At 42.1% G+C, this 18,856-nt stretch overlaps 1 protein-coding gene across 14 annotated transcripts in view; it reads right to left on the bottom strand.

Annotated features, from left to right (window-relative positions):
• The window catches only part of SOX6 (SRY-box transcription factor 6), a 783,111-nt gene that overhangs the window by 288,298 nt on the left and 475,957 nt on the right, over window positions 1-18,856 (bottom strand). For all 14 annotated transcript variants that reach the window (XM_085648104.1, XM_085648094.1, XM_085648105.1 and 11 more), the window contains 2 exons: window positions 4,951-5,123; window positions 1,875-1,943 (listed from right to left, as the gene is read on the bottom strand). In XM_085648104.1, coding sequence (XP_085504230.1) covers window positions 1,875-1,943; window positions 4,951-5,123 — 242 coding nt within the window. The remainder of the gene's footprint in view (window positions 1-1,874; window positions 1,944-4,950; window positions 5,124-18,856) is intronic.

Below are 18,856 nucleotides of genomic sequence, written 5' to 3'. Positions count from 1 at the left end.
TTAAGCACACGTGACTATTCAGCATTACATACGTTTGATTCATGAGCTCACCAGGATGCATATAGCATGATGCATATCTCATAAAATTCATGCACATAGTGCACAATTCAGAAAAGTGATACAGCTTACTACATATTTGTTACAAAATGGCATGACACACATTAGTATTACAGATCAATGAATCAATCATACCCGTGAGGGTCTCAAGGTACTGGGGGGGGGGCTGCTACTGATAAAAGAGCCAGGTCTTGAGAAGTCTTCTGAAGGCCAGTAGGTCTTGGGTCTGTCATAGGTTGGTGGGGAGGGTGTTCCAGGTCTTGGCGGCGAGCTGGGAGAAGGATCTGCCGCCGGCAGTCATTTTACGGCTGCGGGGGACTGTGGCGAGGGCGAGGCTGGCTGAGCGGAGGCTGCGGGTGGGGGTGTGGAAGCTGAGTCGTCTGTTGAGGTATGCTGGTCCGGTGTTGTGTAGGGCTTTGTGTGCGGGGGTGAGGAGTTTGAAGGTTATCCTCCTGTTGACGGGGAGACAGTGTAGGTCTCTCAGGTGGGGGGTGATGTGGCTGCGTCGGGGGATGTCGAGGATCAGTCATGCCGAGGTATTCTGGATGCATTGCAGCCGTCTCAGGAGCTTGGTTGTTGTTCCTGCGTAGAGGGCATTGCTGTAGTCCAGCCTGCTGGTGATGAGGGCCTGGGTGACGGTTTTTCTCATTTCTGAGGGGATCCACTTGAAGATCCTGCGGAGCATTCGGAGGGTGTTGAAGCAGGATGCGGAGACGGCGCTGACAGTTGTGTTTTAACCTTGACTGCTAGGGCATTCATAAAGTGGAGGTCCTTCATCTGCAAGGTGGGTGTTCAAATAAGCAAACAGGAAATGGCAACAGTGCATCGCCTCTAACACAGGATGGGCCGGGACAGCAAAGCTTTGTCATGCAGCACATTGTGCGGCTAGCTCCTTTGGTGCTCTACAAAGAATGTTCCCGGAGCCTTTTGCAAGGGGCAGGGCAGAACACTAGATCGGTCAGCCACACTGCCAAGGAACTGCAGTCAGGGGTTTTGTTTCCACGGAGGAACCCTCTGGACCCTGACTTCTAGGGAAGCCTCACTACTGGACATTGTGAAAGACAGAGCTAGTGATGGTGCTTTGCAAAAATGCAGTCTGCCAATTACATTGGATTTCAGGCCACCCTCCCTAAAACATTGAGGATCCCACCACAGTCATATTCCTTGCACACATCGCAACAGGTTATCCATGCGAGATGACCCATGACTGGTAACGGTGTCGATGATAGAACATTTGAGAGGATGAATTTAAACAGTTAAAAGTAAGTAGTAACCAAAATACCAGCTGACGTGCAGCCTCAAAAAGCTCACAAAGTAACCACACTTTCCACAGCCAAGCACTGACGAGTGTGGCACTGCTATAAAACTTAAGTGTGACAAGGCAACTGCTCATGTAATAGTGACCCATTCTCACCTGTGCTCTAATCCCTAATCCATTTTACCACAGAATCCATCAGAGCTCAATAGCGAAATATAGTCACCCTTTGTCACTTACTAATTTAGTAGACAAATGTACTCTCCAAAACAGGTGAATGATAATATTGAGGCTACTATGGATTGAATTCTTCTAGCTTTTAAGAAGCACAAAGGGTATTAAAATGGTATGAAACATATAGATGGGCTAAAACAGATTATCAATGCTTCTCCCCCAAGGGTTTATGGTTTGCATTACTAAAAGGTTCCCTAAAAGTCACCTTTAATCCTAAAGTTGTTAGTGTCTACTTTGGGAATTGAATGTTTGTTATTTGATTTACCTTCTTTCTTGTCTGATAATGACATGTAGGCAGGGTAAGAAGAATGGATGTCAGGACACTGACCTGAATTTGCTGCTGCAGTAGATTGATTTTGTGCTGCTGCTGCAGAAGCTGCTGTTGCTGTCTTGCAATCTGCAGAACATGAAATAATAGAGCATTAAATAGCAGTACTATTTTTACGTCTAATCTCAGATTGAAAAATCTCTCCTGCGCTAATTCTCTATATTTGGTACAAGTATTAAAACAGCTGTCAGGAAGGCAGTCAAAGGCAAAGCACCTTTTATGGAAGCACATTAGCCCAATCTCTTACTGAAATTATGACACATTCATTTAAGTAACTCCAACTATACCTTAGGAACCTGTCTGAGATAAGCTGGTCAGAATGGATTCCATACCACCTCTCTTTCTGAAGGGAATCAACAATGATCGCTTTTACAACTGGTGAGCCCACGCCATGACTCTTTTGGAGGTATCTGTCGGTGCACAATGATTAGGCCTTTGCCCATTTTTGACCGGAGTTTGTCCCCTCAGTTTTCATGGTCCATAAATGCTCAGTAGTACACTACCTGCTACTGTGTTTACATGAATCCTTTTGGGGCTGCTTTCACTTCATGTGTTTCTGTTCACCATTGCCTTTTATGATTAATACTGAAACTTAATGCAATATATTTTCAGGTTTCCACCTATTAAATTATTTATCAGCTTCCAAAGGGTGCTCATAAAAAATCTGCCTTTCACAGAATTTCAAAACCTCATGTGTTCATGCAATGGTCCCAAGTCTTCAACCTCATTCCACACAAGGACTCAATTTCCAGTTGTTAAGGATCTCACAAAGATTCCCATAATACTTGAATATAATGAGTACTCCAAAGCCCAAATTTCAAGCATGCATTTTTCTCCTACTTGTACCAAAAAGGCTTGAGAGTTGGCATCCCAGAGTTCACTAATGGTGGAGTTTTATGTAACTTCTTGTTTATGTTTAGGAGACTGGCAAAGTATTTCTTTGCACTCTTCGCCAGCTTTACTGTGCCACATAACCCATCTAAACCCCCACCCTAATTTTAGATAACAGAATACAACAATGAAAAGGCATTTAATAGGCTCACAGTTTGAACGTGGAATGATGGGTAAGGTTAAAGGTCACATTTTCACAGTAACTAGAAAAATCTGAAATGCTATTGAAATACTGATGTTACAATGATAAAAACTTTGCTAAAAAAACCCAAAAAAGGAAAGTTGTCAAGCCTGTCGGCGAGTTCCTCAATGCACAGATTACGGTGAGGCCACAGACGCATCTCCTATTCCTAAATCAATTAGGAACTGAATCTAAGACATCTCTCGGTCGTCACCTGACAATCTGTACGTGGAGCTTCGCGCAGTGAAATATGGCGCACAGGCACCATGTGGCGCAAGTTCTGAATTTTATTTGCCAATTGGTTGAGCTACATGCTCGCTTCATCGAGCATGACAGCCTAGTTTTAAGTGTCATTTAATTTTCATTTTGAAATATAATTACAAAGTGTTCACTGTAAGATATCACTCGCCTGCAAATGTGTCAAGATTAATTTGTGCTAGCTTATTCACAAGTGTCAATAGTTAATTACTGTGTCGTCTCTGGATGGCTAAATGACATTCTACCTCTTGATTTTTTTTTACTGTGTTCCTTTATGTTATTTTCCATTAGGGGATGACTCCATATTCCTACATGTGGGCAAATATTCCGCCACATAAACCATCCGGAGTCACAACTCATTAAAGTCAACAGAGCATATAGTGCTACATACCACCATAAAATACATTTAACTGAAAAGATAATTTCCAGTGATAATGTCAGATCCCTATAACCTGCACATTAATTTTGGTCTGACTGAGGAAATGCCTGAGGGGCTGCCATACGGGCTCATCATTGTTAACGTATTTCACACTGATGAGACCGGCATTTTAGGACATTTATGAAATGTTTAAAGAATTTGATCTGCAATTCTCTGGGGCTCTTGCATCAGTTATTTAATTTTTTCGTATAGTTTGATATAATTGCGCATTGGAGCTGTTCATTTATGTATCATATTTCTAAACAAGTCGATGTTTTGAATTAGGAGCTTCAAAATTAGATACACATATTGACCAACAAGTATGTTAACCTTTCAATCCTTTGTTCCAATAAAGAACAAGGAAAGAAGCCAGTGATGCACTAAAACAAATGATTCAATAGACAAAGCCAATTCCAGCCAATTTGGCTGGTTGGAAATGTCCTTTAAGCCTAAACTGTGTACATTAATAAAGACACATTCTGGGTGTCCAGTGACACAAATGTTCAGCTCATGTACTAACAGATGGGCGCATTCGGAGAGTTAATCGCTCATTCTCTTTCAATGGTACGTATCCATCCAAGTGGTCACTTTCATGGAAAACCAAATCATCTCCTTTCAATATCCTTCACAGAGAAATCTGGGCAGCAAACCAATTATCGACTATTTACCTTAGGGTCGCACCACCAAGAGAACTGACCACATCCCTTCCCCATTTGCTGAAGAAAATTACATGAGATATCAAAAAACAAGCCACCTGATAGCATGTTTAAATATTTTAAGTGCCAAACAAGTCTTTCCAGATTTAGTAAATATCCAGTTTAACGCCTCCGTTCAGATATTTCAATATTAAATGGCTCGTTGGTGTGATATACTTTGGTGACCATTCACAGAATATTTTTTCAAAAGGCAGACGTGATGATCTCCTCTCCAAATCTATGAAAAGTGTGTCTGGTTCACTTTTACAGCTCAGCAGTATTTAGCACTAGCATTTACTTAATTGATAAGGTTTCCAGAAATGCTCAAACCTGAAGTAAAGCTGCCATGTTTTTGAGGACCATTCACAGTATTCTGTAATCTCAAAGGAAAATAACTTTATTCTTATGAGTGATACTTTTAATCTTAAACTTCCAAAAACTTTCTCCCGCCCTTAATAAAAAAAAGATTTAAAAAAAACTTTCTTCGGCCCTTGCATTTTTGACAATAGACAGCAGATGTTCTACAGCTCAATGCGAAATTTGAAAAATGTAACTGTCAAAGTACACAGCTCACACCAGAGTTCTGGCTAGTTGCTACACTGGAATGTGTTCGGCTGCTGTCCTGGGTCTCACCTGTTCTTGTTGCTGACGAGCGAGGTCCATTTGCTGTCGTTGTTTCTCAATCTGTGAAGCTGCTAGCTTCTTCTGCTCATCATGAGCCGCCAGAAGCTGCTCCCTTAAACTGATCAGCTGCGTGATCATGGTGGACAGCTGCCTTTCCTTCTCTGCCAGACTTTCTGGTGTACCTGCAGGAAATATAAAACATGCTGAAATAATACTGATAACATATGATCATGAATAAATGTACATACATAAATTCAAAGAAATTACATGTTACATCACAAGTGATATCATGATACCCACAGATGGCATCACAACTCACATCTATGACATTAATGAAACAGCAAATGACATGACATAACATCAACTGCTCATCGCTCCTATCAGCAACTATCTTGAGGCAACAAGGATCCATGTGAAAGTCCTCTAGTCAAATTGTGCATCTTATACCAATTTTCAAATTTAATTCAATAAGATGAGCAGGTTGGCCAATGTGGTTTAATCGGCTGCAAAGCATAAAAGGCAAGAAAGGAGCATTGGCTACACTGATATTGATGTACAATGAATGTACACATTCCTCCTCTTACGTCGCATGCTGCATTGACTGAAGGGTATAGCCTTCTTTGTGGTACAGTCCCTCCACCACTTCTAAGTTAGGGTGTGGAGGGTGAAAAAACACTAAAATGAAAGGCAGAGAAAAATACGTTGCCGTCTTTGAGGGGGTTTCAATAATATCTCCTCTGCTTCCCCCTTGCCTAATTTCATCCTTTTCTAAGTTGCCACTACTGGTGATTGTGGTTCATCTAATTTGAAGTCAAGTAAGACTTATCACAAGTAATAATGATTAAATCCAATTTAAATACAACTCTAACTGCATATCAACTTTAAGACTGCAGTATCTCTTGAGTGTCCTTCTGGGTAGCAAAGCCAGCAACACATTCTGTGTAGTGTATTCTTCTGAAGTCATTCACGTTCTTAAACAGTGCAAGAGAGTGGGTGGGACATATTATGGGATGCTCCTAACCAATATATTAGTTTTTTAAGGCTGGAAATAAAAAGTAAAAAACTGAACCTCAGGACTGCCAGTACAATGACAAAGCAAATGTTTCTATCCCTTGCATGTACTGATATTTATTGAATGCAGTTGATGGGGAAGTTGTTCTGAGCCCACTATTTCCCCCAAGGTGTGGTAATAACAGTTGCAGATTTCAGGAGCTTAAGTGTAGATATGCATTATGTCCTATCAGGTCTCTTGGTACTTGGCATGTAATATTATTCACTGAATCAGCTTCTCGACAGGAACCCAAACATTTTCACTTGAATGCTCTGAGGAATGCACTGTGTTTGGCAGTGGGACTGGAAATTGGGTTCGAAAGACCTCGAGATAGGCAAACTGCACACTATTGGCCCCAGGTCTACCTAAGTGACGTGACTGGAATCACCATTTTTCATTGGAAGTCAAAGTTGACCTGACAGTTGTTGCCAAGAACTACCCGTAGAGATATCAGGTCCAAGTTACAAAGTCGCTTGCACACATAAAAGTGCACTATTTATTTTTTACATGGGAATAAAGTTCTGGAATTTGGTATTTTAAGGAGTGGTTAAGAGTTTGGAAACTTTCCACAACCTTCCTCTCCCACCCTGAAAATAGTGGATTGCCCAAATCAATGTGTGAAATAAACCCTCATCCGTGGAAGGAATGGAAGTAGACCAACTACAAAGTTTCTTGAGATGGCGAGAAAGGGGTTTCTTCACAAGGAAAAATATTTCCTGTGTTGAGAAAAAAAAATAAAAGGAAATATTTGTGTGATAGATGCAGAAATCTACTATGCTTAGAATTTCACATAGGAATCCCTGAAAAAGCTAAAAAGTCACATGAATTTTGGAACTGTCTGACTGGAAAGAAGCAACAGGCGCACATTTCCAGGTGTTCTTCAGGTCGTTTTGGGAGTAGCAAACTTAAACCCAAGGAGGGACATAAATATGCAGGTACAAATTTGGATGCACCCTCCTTGAGGGAATTCCTATTCTTTGGTACATTTCTAAGTTGCCATTTACTAAGTTTTTGGTGTCTATTGACAGAGCCCCTTAAGTCATAGGTCGAAATCAAACACGTGGAACAATTCACAATTGCCATTGAGTTCAATGTCTAAATTTACAGGAATATAGGTTAGTTGATAGGGCATGCAAAAAACTTAGATAAATGCTGCACTGATTTCTAAGTTAGGAACAACACTTCAAAACAGGTTATTTTTTCTGAAACAAAATCAATGACTAGTTTTGGTGTGCATTGTGTTAGAACTTTTTTAATACACTTTGTAACACGAAGTTGGCTGCAAAGGAAACATTTGCAAAGTCCTATTGAGATATTAATGAATACTCCCCTCCCCCCCCCCACCATCACAATATTTATATAATCCACAAAATATACATGTTTGTGTGAAAAGACCTGTTTTCACAGATAAAATACTTTGCCCAGCGTGCATGGAATGGATGCCTCGCCACTGAATTAAATGTACTTTAACAGTTAAAGATTAATTTGAAAAGAGATCTATCTAGCAATACATTTTTAAGCAAAATTACCATTCAATTGGAAAATAGTAACACCTGTTATTTACAATGCTTAAAATGGTATAAGTGTAGCATGAAGCACTATATAAAAACAAATTATTATTTGTATTGTTAATAAAAAGAATAAGTATCACAAAAGGACACATACAAATAGTTAACCAAATGAAATACTCCCATATCTGCCTCTGTCAAGCTTCAGCTACACCTCTGAACCGTGGTTGAGACAGCACGGCGCTTTATTAGGACGGGGTCTTCTGAAGCCCCAACCTACATCTGTCTTGAGTTTCTCTAGGGTTTGTCAGGTGGATCAGTGCTCCCCGGGGTCTTCTCCAGCTGAAGTATTTTAATTTGACTAAACACCTGATTTATTTTATCCCTCCGATGAGAAAGGCAGTTTGTCTTAATAGAGCCTGTCAACCCACAACCCCATCCACGGCAATTTACAGGCAGCCAGAGATGTCGGAGAAAATGGTGCGTTGTTTCTATGTTTTAGCCTCCTTCCAGAAAGCACCTAAAAGGAGCTTTTGACTGACAGAGCATGTGGCATTGTAGTGTGGAATTAACTATTGTTTCCATGTATTTACACTCGTTGTTGAATCTGCAAAACTATTGCATTGCCAGTGATTTTATTAACCATTGGCCCAGTCAAAGCATGGTTTTCGGTTTGCAAAGGGATTTCAAATGAATATGTGCTTAGAATGCCTTTTTTCTTACAGTACCCTTTTGATTTACTTGACTTGGAAAATGAAGTCGCTCAAAGAAGTGTAAAAAGGGAGATAAGAAAAGGTAAAGCTAAAAACAGCCGACCATCTTGCCGGGCATATCTTTATCATGCACACGGGGTCTTGTGTGCTTTTTAGGCTATTTAAATTTTTTCCTAAAATATGAATTTTATTTTTTATTTGTAACTATTTTAAATAATTTAATTTAACTTTATTTGCTTTGGGGTTTATTTTCTACCTCCATTATTTTCTATGGGAGGGTGCTGCATTAACAGTGTTTGGTCATGTGTGGTGCTGGACTTCGTCCAGCTCTGAGATGGAGTAACTTATTATTGTTTTGGGTCCCTTTGTGATTGTCGTAACCTTAGAAGCGCAGATTGTGAATAGCAATGGGCTTCCATTTTTGTGGGGGAATGTCTGCTCCTACCTAAACCCTCCCTAAACCTGCCAAAACCCCTCTTGTTCCTGTCGAACCTGCACCCATTTAGTAGCAAGTATGTCCCTTTTTGCCGGCACTCCCCCAGACCAAATCACATTTACTGCTAAGGGGCCGATTCTGATGTCATCGGTCAGGAACTGTAACCAACTGACCTACTGTCATCGGTTACGGACCTGCAAGTACGATGCGACCGAACCCTTTTTGGTCGCACTCGTATACTTCACAATGGGAGCATGCATTCCGAACGGAATGCATGCTCGCATTGTGAAGTGCAGGGGTGCAGTTCATCCCTGCACCCTGTGGCAGGCACCCCAAGGTGACTGCCACAGGGTGCAGGGATCAACGGGGGGCACCTGTGGCGCCATTAGGCAGCCTTGCACCCATGGGGGCCCTAAAGGGGGCCCCCAAAGACAGTGCGAAACTGCCATCGTACTCCCTCGGTCGGAAATAGGCGGCCAGGGGAGTACTGAAGGGTTTCCGGATGGCGGACGGGCACTCCGAGCCCGTCGTAAGCCATCCAGAAATCCGAGTCGGATTGCTTTCCGACCGAGCCCATCGGAATGGCTCGGTCGGAAAGGATTCCGAACGGCACGTTCCGATGCGGGCTGAAGGGCTCCGACTGTCGGTCAGAGCCCTTCCATCCGACATCAGAATCGGCCCCTAAGTAGTAAATTTGAATATATGATGACCTTCCCACAGATAGGAGATGTGGAGATGGAGATTTACACTCACAGGGTTTGTGAATAGCATTTTATATTAGTTTAGTACTACGGTTATAGTAAACATACTAAAATATGCAGCTTGTGAATAGGCCCCTGAAGATCTTAAAAACTGGAAAACTATCCCATGACGTGCTATATAAATAAATAGACATTTTCATTTGCAGTGGAATGAAGCCAATTGCTGAAGTACTTCCTTTGCACCTTAGAGTTACTGTTGGTACCTTGAGGTCACTCTTTAAAGGGGCCATCCAGTGTAGAGAAAAATAACTTCTCCTTGCCCTACTCTGTATCTCTATCAAGTACCAGCAATAGGTATTCTAGGACACTCCTTTGTTTCATGAGTTCACCTGGTGATTTGAGATCCATGGTGACATCATTCAGATGGTCCCTTTAAAGAAGGAAAGTGGAAACAAGTATAAAAGCCTTTGAGGGGGAGGAGGAGTTAAGATATATACTTAAATATCTACCACCTGAGGATCCATTAGAAGCGATTTCTTGGTATAGCAAGCTTCAAGGTTTGGTGATGTGTGGTGGGGAGAAGTGGGCAGGACCTTCAAATAATATAAGATTAATAGTTGAAACAGTGCATTCTTTCACCAACATTGCCTTACAATATTAGCATAAATTGTGCTCAAAATCAGTAAATCATTTTACCAAAATCCCAGCATAAAACGTTCCTACGCCATGGTAAAATGCCCATGTGCACAGGTTTAAAATATAGAATTTCTAATTATATGTTGTGGCTTAAGGAATGGCAATAATTAATTATGCGGAACATGAGGTGTCATTTCCATAATGGATTCTGAGCACTATAGGAATTATATTCTGGTTACTGAGTCCATGAAATGTGTGAAAACTTTATGTAATAATTCCTGTGCAATATGGAGCATTCTGTCAACTAATTTTGCATTACTTATTTCAATCCTTAATATCGTGGTGTATTGAGGATAAGTGGTTCCCCACCTTCTTATCATTGTCCGAGGTCAATGGCCCAGCTCGCAACAACTACATTTCAATGCTGCAGTCAGTGGAAGATCTGTGCCATTACCTCCTAATAGCCTCTGGCCCTAAATGTTTATAGACAGTAGCCATTGTTGATGACAAAGTGAACTGCCTGGCAGACTCTGGCATCTTTGGTGCATATGACAAAACAAGGGTCCACACACGCCAATGGTGGGGCAGCAGTAGTGAGTAGGCAGGTGTGGTGAGACTTCAGTTGCTATTGGAGCATAGAGTTCCGGAAAATCGCAAACAAGCCCTTAGTCCCAAGAATAACATGGCTGCTTGCTTCTCCCTCCTGCTAGCTATTAACATTTTGCACATGTGCAAGAGAGTGGCAGAACAAGACAACTCTGCACAAGAATTTGTCAGGGTATCTTATCTCATGAATGCTTTCCTTTGGTCACTGTGAACGCTTTGAAGTGTAAAAAATAATGTCCTGGTGTGGAACATGGCCCCACCCGGATATGAGGGGCTCGGAACAATTAAAATGATCTATGGCATTGTTCCTAATGATGTTGCCCCATGCTTGTGTTCACTAGGATCCTTATTTTGAGTTGTTTGATTGGCACTACCACAAGGTTTCAAGTGGTAATCCACTCTGTCCCATTACAAGTAACACGCAGTGGATTTTGGATGTGGGAGTACTGGGGCAATGATTCCAGGTCCAGAATTACAGTCCCAAAAATAAACCTGAATATGCTGACTATATTTATCAAGCCTTATGATATTAATACTGCAGTGCCTGGAAAAATCTTGTCATTGTGCCCAGAATTACCTGCCAGAAACAGTAGATCCATGTGCAGTATTCTGCACCCATTTACCACTGACTTACAATGAGGGGTTCAGCAATACCACATCTGGTAAACCTGGATGTGGTATCACTTCATCCTTTTACCACTGAATTTACAAAGTGGGGTGCAGTAATACTAATATTACTGCATCCATAATGTTTATATGGGAAATGAGGCATACATTGATGGAAATGAAATACCGTCTTTATTAACAGATTCTCCCGTTGTGAACTCTACATCAAACTCGACCCACAAATATGCAGTTAGGCAGGACCCTGAGACTCCTGATAGATAGGTCACAGGTGGGAAGGTGCATAGCTGGCAGACAAACACTGGACAGGAAGCTCTTGATCAATCCCACAGATATGCGCAGTGATATTACAATGGTCAGGGAAAATTGCCCCAACAAAGCACACATGGCTGGAGCGGTTACGCGCACTACTAAAATTACCACAAAGTCAGATGCCACATGAGTTAGGAACACACAGCCAACCAGGATCTAGCACATGTAGTGCTCAAGCACTCTCCATGCCAGACATCTGGGCACGTTCACTACTGGACACACTGTGTCCATGCGCGGTCAAGACCAACTTGTAGTAACCATTGACCATTAATTTGTAACTCTAAAGGCATCAACCAACATTTCTCACCATATATGGTACACCAGAAACTTTTTATTGCCTATTGTATCTTGTATATAAGAAGAACACAAACCGAAGGCCTGTAACTGTTCTCCTGGCCGAACTGTTTAATTAAGCAGACTGTTCATGTTTTGCCAAATACCTCTTGTCTTCTGTTTTTAAGGAATTCTACTTTGAGCAACACATTTACCATTAAACTTACAATGAGTAGGGCAGTAATACTGCATCTGGTAGACCCAGATGTGGGATTACTCCATCCATTTACAGCTGGATTGAGAAAGCGGGGTGCGGTAATACCTCATCAGGTAGCTCCGAATGTGGTATTACAGCACCTATTTACCACTGAGCTTTCAAAGAATGTACAACAATCTTACAGATGAAGAGTCTCAATAGGATAAAGAAAACGTCTTGTTCACATGAACAGTTGTTATGGTTCACTCCACATGAATTCTCAGAGTAGAATTGGGGCAGAATACAAACTAAGGAGTGCTCAAGGTCAAGGCAATCACCTTGTCCTCCCATCAGCCCCACCTCTAAGGAGAGGCAAGCCTGGTTCCAATGCAGAAAATAAAAGAGCACTTGGTGCCTTGACTTATACAAATGAGCAGACCATAAAAGAACCCTACAAATTATGTTTTCATTTAGTGTGCTTATCAAAATATTTCAATACACCTCTGTACCCTAAAACCTAATGTTATTAGATTATTATTAGTCACGACAGAAGAGCAGCACGTTGTTCTTCTAGACAAGGTAGTTAAAAGTAGGAGATTAATACATACAGTTTCCTACATCAAACACTCTTTGGAGTAACACGACTTTTTGTTTATCTCTGTTGACTTGTACACCTTATATTTTGCGTGCCTGGTAGGATTTGTTGTCTTGACTTTTCCATTGGTGAGACCGCACCCACCGAAGACAAAGTGGCCCATAGGCTGAACACTCCATCCTGGCTGAAAAGAATATCAGAATGGATTATACCATGTTGCTGATGGGCTGGTAGCAGTTCTTAGAGTTCACACACATCGAGTGACACCTAATCACAATTGACAATTTATTTCCCCCCCAAAAATGAGATGAAGCTATATGGCCAAGTTTCCTTTTTATATTTTACTAGAAGGGCTCTCTAACTCTTTCTCGCTGCGATTTGCCTCGGAGGCTACGAGCCAGGCCACTGAAGAGACTGCATTATTAATTAACAGCCCGGGGCATTATACTGCCTAACTTTTTAGTTTATTAGGAAAAAAAGATACCTCTCATGGTCTCAAGGCATCCAGATTTTGTAATTTGTTTGAAATGCCTATTGGATGATCGTGCAGACTAAACAATCCTTAAGGTCCCAATTTCAAAGAAAAAACACAAAAGCCCTTGTCCTTGTTGGATGTAATGAAACTCACAATACGTGATTTTAATTAAACACGAGACGAGTGTCCACGCTTCATTTGCAAGACAAAATAATGTGTGCTGATGCAATGATCTGTAGACAAACAGTGTTCTGCAAGAAGCTCACAGACTAGTGAAAGTAAAGAGCACGTGCTTCCAAGCCTCTTCAAAATGCACCAATGCACATCGTTAGTGTGCAGTCTCCCAAGCCAAGCGGTGGGCAAAGGAACCTCGAGACTGTCTGTGCACCACAAACACCGACTAACAGAGACGAGCACTTCCCATTGGCTTTGCCACTATCTTTATCATTTACGACCTGAAAACATTTAGTGTCAGTTAGGTTCTTGGAACTTTACTCAACTATTGTACTCCTCCTGGCAGAGAAATGGGTAGGAGCAGGGAGAACTATAGAAGCTGAGGGAGGGAAAGAGAGGGGTAGGGGTCACAGAGAGAGAGGGAGAGAGAGAGAGAGAGAGAGAGAGAGTCGGGGAGGGAGAGAGATACTGAGATAGAGAAAGAGAGAGAGAGAGAAAGAGAAAGAGAGCTGCGGGACTGCAAACACATAAAGAAACAAGAGGCGGATAGAACATAGAGTGACAGAAACATAAAGAGAAATAAGTATGGAGAGAAAACAGCAAAAAAGGGTAGATGTAAATGCGCGAGCCTGTGCTTAACCACTGAAAATTCCACCGATTAGCATTCTATTCTATTCGTTTTTAGCTCATCTGCCATGGTAAGGAGACTGATGATATGCAACTCAAGCATTTTTTAAATTGTTTTAGAAAACATTTTATTTTGGTTTTTCATTTTAGAAACCAGTATAACAACAGTTGTCACAAACAGACCTGCGTCATCCAGTCCTGACAGATCTTTACCTCTCTCTAGAAGGAATACAGCCAGGGATTCCCCTTTCCCCATCAGCCCTCCTCCCAGCCCATATGCAACTCAAACTTGACGACATATCAAAAAAAAGAGTGGCGCATCATGAATTTCCACACCACGACTGTAGTGTACAATGACCCGCTGCTTAAAAACACAGACAACTCAGAGTGGGGCAGACTTATTGCGTCTCATTGGTGAGGTGCATCTTGGGCACTATGAGCTCGGACACCAGTTTGAAAACCCCCCCTTACACTGAGGCACCAAATGAACCATGGACCATTGCCTCCTTACCATTATGAATCCCTCTGGATAGCATTTAATTCCACCTTTTTAAGGCTTTTGTGTGCTACATAACAGGACCAATATTTCCCAACCAATCTAGGCGAAGCAGTTTTTAACGACTTGTTGGGCTTCGTGCCCCTGCAGGGGAATAACCTCAGATACATTTCTTAAGGTATCTTGGGCCTTAGGAACATGGGTATCGAGCCCAGACCAGTTTCTGGAATGACACGGACACCTTAATAATAGGTGGAAATATATCCAGAGAATTTTCCAATATACACACACACACACACACACACACATACAGTTAGTTATGGACACATAGTTATAGGAAAACAGAAACGTGAATGAAAAGACAGACATACAGGTAGATAAGATAGATCTGTAGACAAGAGTTGGATAGAGAGACATTCATGCAGAAGATCAGACAGACAGACAGACAGACAGACAGACAGACAGACAGACAGATAGATAGATAGATAGATAGATAGATAGATAGATAGATAGATAGACAGACAGATAGACAGATAGATAGATAGATAGATAGATAGATAGATAGATAGATAGATAGATAGATAGATAGATAGATAGATAGATAGATAGATAGATAGATAGATAGATAGATAGATAGATAGATAGATAGATAGATAGATAGATAGATAGATAGATAGCAGAGACATGGGCAGAAAGATAGATAAGCAAATTATCATTAAAATATTTAAATGCAATACAACCAAGTGCACGAGCATTTTATTATTGTACAGCATGGTTTGTGTTGGAAGAATTGGTGACTGTGTAGATCAATTTTAATGGCCCTTCTATTTTTCATTAGGCCGTCTTTAAAGGCAATAAAATACAATGCACAGAGAAAGGAAGGTGTGTTTGATCCTCGGTGCCCAGAGATAACCTGGTTAATCCATTCTGTCTAACAGTGCAGCCTGCAGCAAACATCAGATAGGCTGTGATGTCTTCACTTCACAGGCCCAGTTCAGCATTTAGCATTTGCTTTCGGACAGCTTTTAAATGCCACAAAATAGGGCAGCAAAAGTCAACAAACATAAACAGGCAAAACAGAAGAAAGAAACAATTGAATTGAAGGTCTTTGGAGATAAAAGCCGCTTTGTGGAGCCCCTGCCTAGCTCAATAGTATCTAATTTAAGTTCTGACGAAGTCCAACAGCAGTTTAAAAATCATTCTCTCCAAAGGACCCGAGTGCCTCGTAAAGATAAAGGGTTTAAGTACAAAACAGCCACAAAGACCTTTGTTATCTGAAGTGATCTTTCCGTCCCACAGCTGAACCAATATGAGGCGCTGGGAGTGAATTTTTACCACTAGAATACTGGAATGTCTTTGTGTGCGCGTCAGATGCTTATTGTCAAGATGCCCGTATGCTACTGTCCGCCGCTCAGCCAATGAGCATGTTTTATAAAGAGGCCTTTGTGCTCAGCTCAGGCTCGGTGTTGACTGAGGCACAGCAAACACGAGTGCTACAAAACACACAGAGGCGAACTTCTTTAGGGGAGGTGTCAGATTTTCTTTCCGCCACCAAACAATCCATAGTTTAGATTTTTGAATTCCTGTGTGTGTAAACAAAACTAGGAAACAAGTGAGGAGTTGTGTTTTCCAGGAAGGGTTAAGGAGTAGGCAAACATCCCAGTGCGACTCTTTCTGACCAGCCTTCTCCAGCACTCAAGATAAGGGAGTCACTATATTTTGCAGTTTTATATAGCACGAGCGTTGCCCAATGGCATTCGAGTGCACTCAATTATATTGCACATTTTTTGAGGCGCAGGGAGTTTGAGTGATTTTCCCATCATCACAGAAGGTTGAGCTGAAACCGGGACTCGAACCTTGTTGTCCAGTTCCAACATCAGCAGCTCTGGCCATTAGGCCACATCTCTTGATAGCCCATCATGCGCCATCAATCGAAGCCGATATGAATATTAAAATATGTGCTTTCCGTGATTTCTAAATAAAGTGCTTCAGTTGCCATGAAGGCCACATACTTTGTTTCACAGGAACAACAGACCCACAGGTGGGCATGGCTGTAGGGCTCAGCTTCACATGGTGCCTGATTTGCACAGCTGCAATGAACTGATACATCTGGCCCAGAACTCACATTAACAGTGATAGAACTGATCAGTGATGTACCAGGAGAGCCCTGAGTCCTTGCCCAAACCCCCTCACCATTAGCTGGGCAGTGAAATCCCCTAATGATCACATGTTGCCCCATTGATAGCTGTCCTTTGGAAATGACATCATTTATGATGAGGTGAATAATATCACAGGCAGCACATGCATTATCAATAATAGCACCTAGTAGCAAGAAAGGTGCATGATTAACCCCTTCACCATGGGGGTAATTACCCCGCAGCGCGGGGGGAGGGCGCGGCGGCGCTGTGCTCGTGACGAGCCCAGCTGGTCATGAGGCACAGTGGAGCTGTGCTCATGACAAGCTGAGCTCGTCACGACTCCGCCCACTAATTGATTCTCCCGCACAGGCGGGGAATTAATCGCGCGTTGGGGGAGCACGACCGTTATGACGAGCCCAGCTCGTCATGAGCACAGCTCCACTGTGCCTCATGACGAGCTGGGCTCGTCATAAGCACATAAGGGGTTAAAAGCAAAGACCTACGCAAGATGTTCAATTGTGTCTAGTTTGCAACACTTTCTGGTTTCTGTGACAGCCCAGCCCCGCCCTGCCCCAAACCAGCTGAGCCATGACGGAAAAATAAAATGATAATAACCTTGCATTTTTATCATTTTAATTTTCCTTTTTGAATTGCTCACAGAGCAGTGGGGTGCCGCTGCTGCTGTGTGCAGAACAGTCCAATCATTGACTCGAGTGTGAGTGAAAGAGAGAGAGTGAGTGAGTGATTGTTCGCAATAAGAGTCTAATGAGCAAAGCAGGTTCAGTTGTTTCAATTCTGCACTTTAGCTACAGAGTGCAACAAAATGCACAAATACATCAGTTAAGCCTTACCTTGCACAATTCAGAACTATGTATTGGAATTCCAGCATAGTTAATGAACAAACTTGCAAACAAAACTATCAACAGCGCCTTTTTTTAGAAAGAGAGTGAGAGAGCTCGAAAACACAGGTACAGAAAGAGATCGTCTGTAATGGGGCATTGATTTACTTACTGAAGTGTATTACTGAACTATGAACGATTTCAGAGCAATTAAATTATATATGCACTCATTTAGAGGTGCATGGTAATGGGGGGAAACCTCGCAGAAATCAGTGCCTTCCCGTCCGCCCACCCTTTAGTTTTTCTTTCTTAATCAGAGGAGGGGAGTCTGTTTTTATTGACTATGCATCTGACGTCTGTTCTACTTAGGGCAGGACATCCTGTGCTGTTTTTCCATGCCTGTGAATGCTATGTAAGAGAAAACTCTTCAAAAAAACAAATATTCCAAAAAACATGCTACCACTATGAGAAATCAGGTTGTTAGTTGACTAGGGTGTGAACCCTGGTCAAGCAGCAACCACATTCCTTGTAAGGGTAAGCAACAAGCAAACCCTACATTAACCTCTGCTGAACCCGCTGGTGGCTTGGCACAGAGCAGTCAGGCTTAACATAGAGGCAATTCTGTAACGTATTTATGCAACACTTCAAACAGTAAAACAGTTAAAACACCGCACATAAAGATAGCACACCAGGTTAGAAAAATAGAGCTTAATGTCATTCATAAAATACAATCAGTGGAACCAAAGTTATGAATTTTTAAAGAATAAAGTGAAAGATAGTGCCTAAAAGCGGCTACCCAGTCACGCTGAACAGGGTCAAAGTCATATGTTCAGGACAACCATGATGGAGTACGGGTCAGATAAGTTCCCAGATTAGTCCTGCTGAAGGTTTACCTTCTCAGGTTTTGTGCCATGAATCCTGTTCACATTCAAGATGGTCACAAGAAACAAGGAGAGTGTCACAGGCGGTGGTTGGCATGCGCGAAGAGCAGGCTGGGTGTCGCAGATGGGCAGGCTGATGCTTCGTGTTTGTGGTCCCCAACGGAAAATTGATGCTTGCTGTGCGAAGAGTTGGGCTGATGATGCCTAGCACAAATTTTCAGTGTGTGCAGTGAAGTCTCTGTGCAAAGGCGTCTGTTTGTGGTCACGCAGAGCCTAAAACCTAGATTGAAGAGCCTGTGAGCCACATCAAGGGTCTAGGACCTCAGAGGCACCAATTGGGGGTCAGGAACTCGCGGCAGCTGAGTCCAGGAGATGGTTGAGGAGTCTTTTATGTCCCTGAGGTTCACATCAGGACAGCAAACTAGCCCTTGAAGTCACTCTGGGGTCCCGAGTTCAAAATGAAATTGCATGTCCCGTTCTTCTTCCCCAGGCAAGAGTGATTCCATAGGCTTCACGTTGTAGTAAAGTTTAACTGAATCTTTGGGCCACCTAGCTTGTTTTCAGGCAATCCATGTCTTTCATAAAGACGTGTGGCATGCTTTGTGGTCCTTAGAAGTTAAAAAAAAGAAAAGTG

Source organism: Triturus cristatus, chromosome 3_2, assembly GCF_964204655.1.
Source record: "Triturus cristatus chromosome 3_2, aTriCri1.1, whole genome shotgun sequence".
Classification (NCBI taxonomy): Eukaryota; Metazoa; Chordata; class Amphibia; order Caudata; family Salamandridae; genus Triturus; species Triturus cristatus.
Note: the sequence above shows the minus strand (reverse complement) of the source record. Positions and strands in the feature narration are given on the sequence as shown.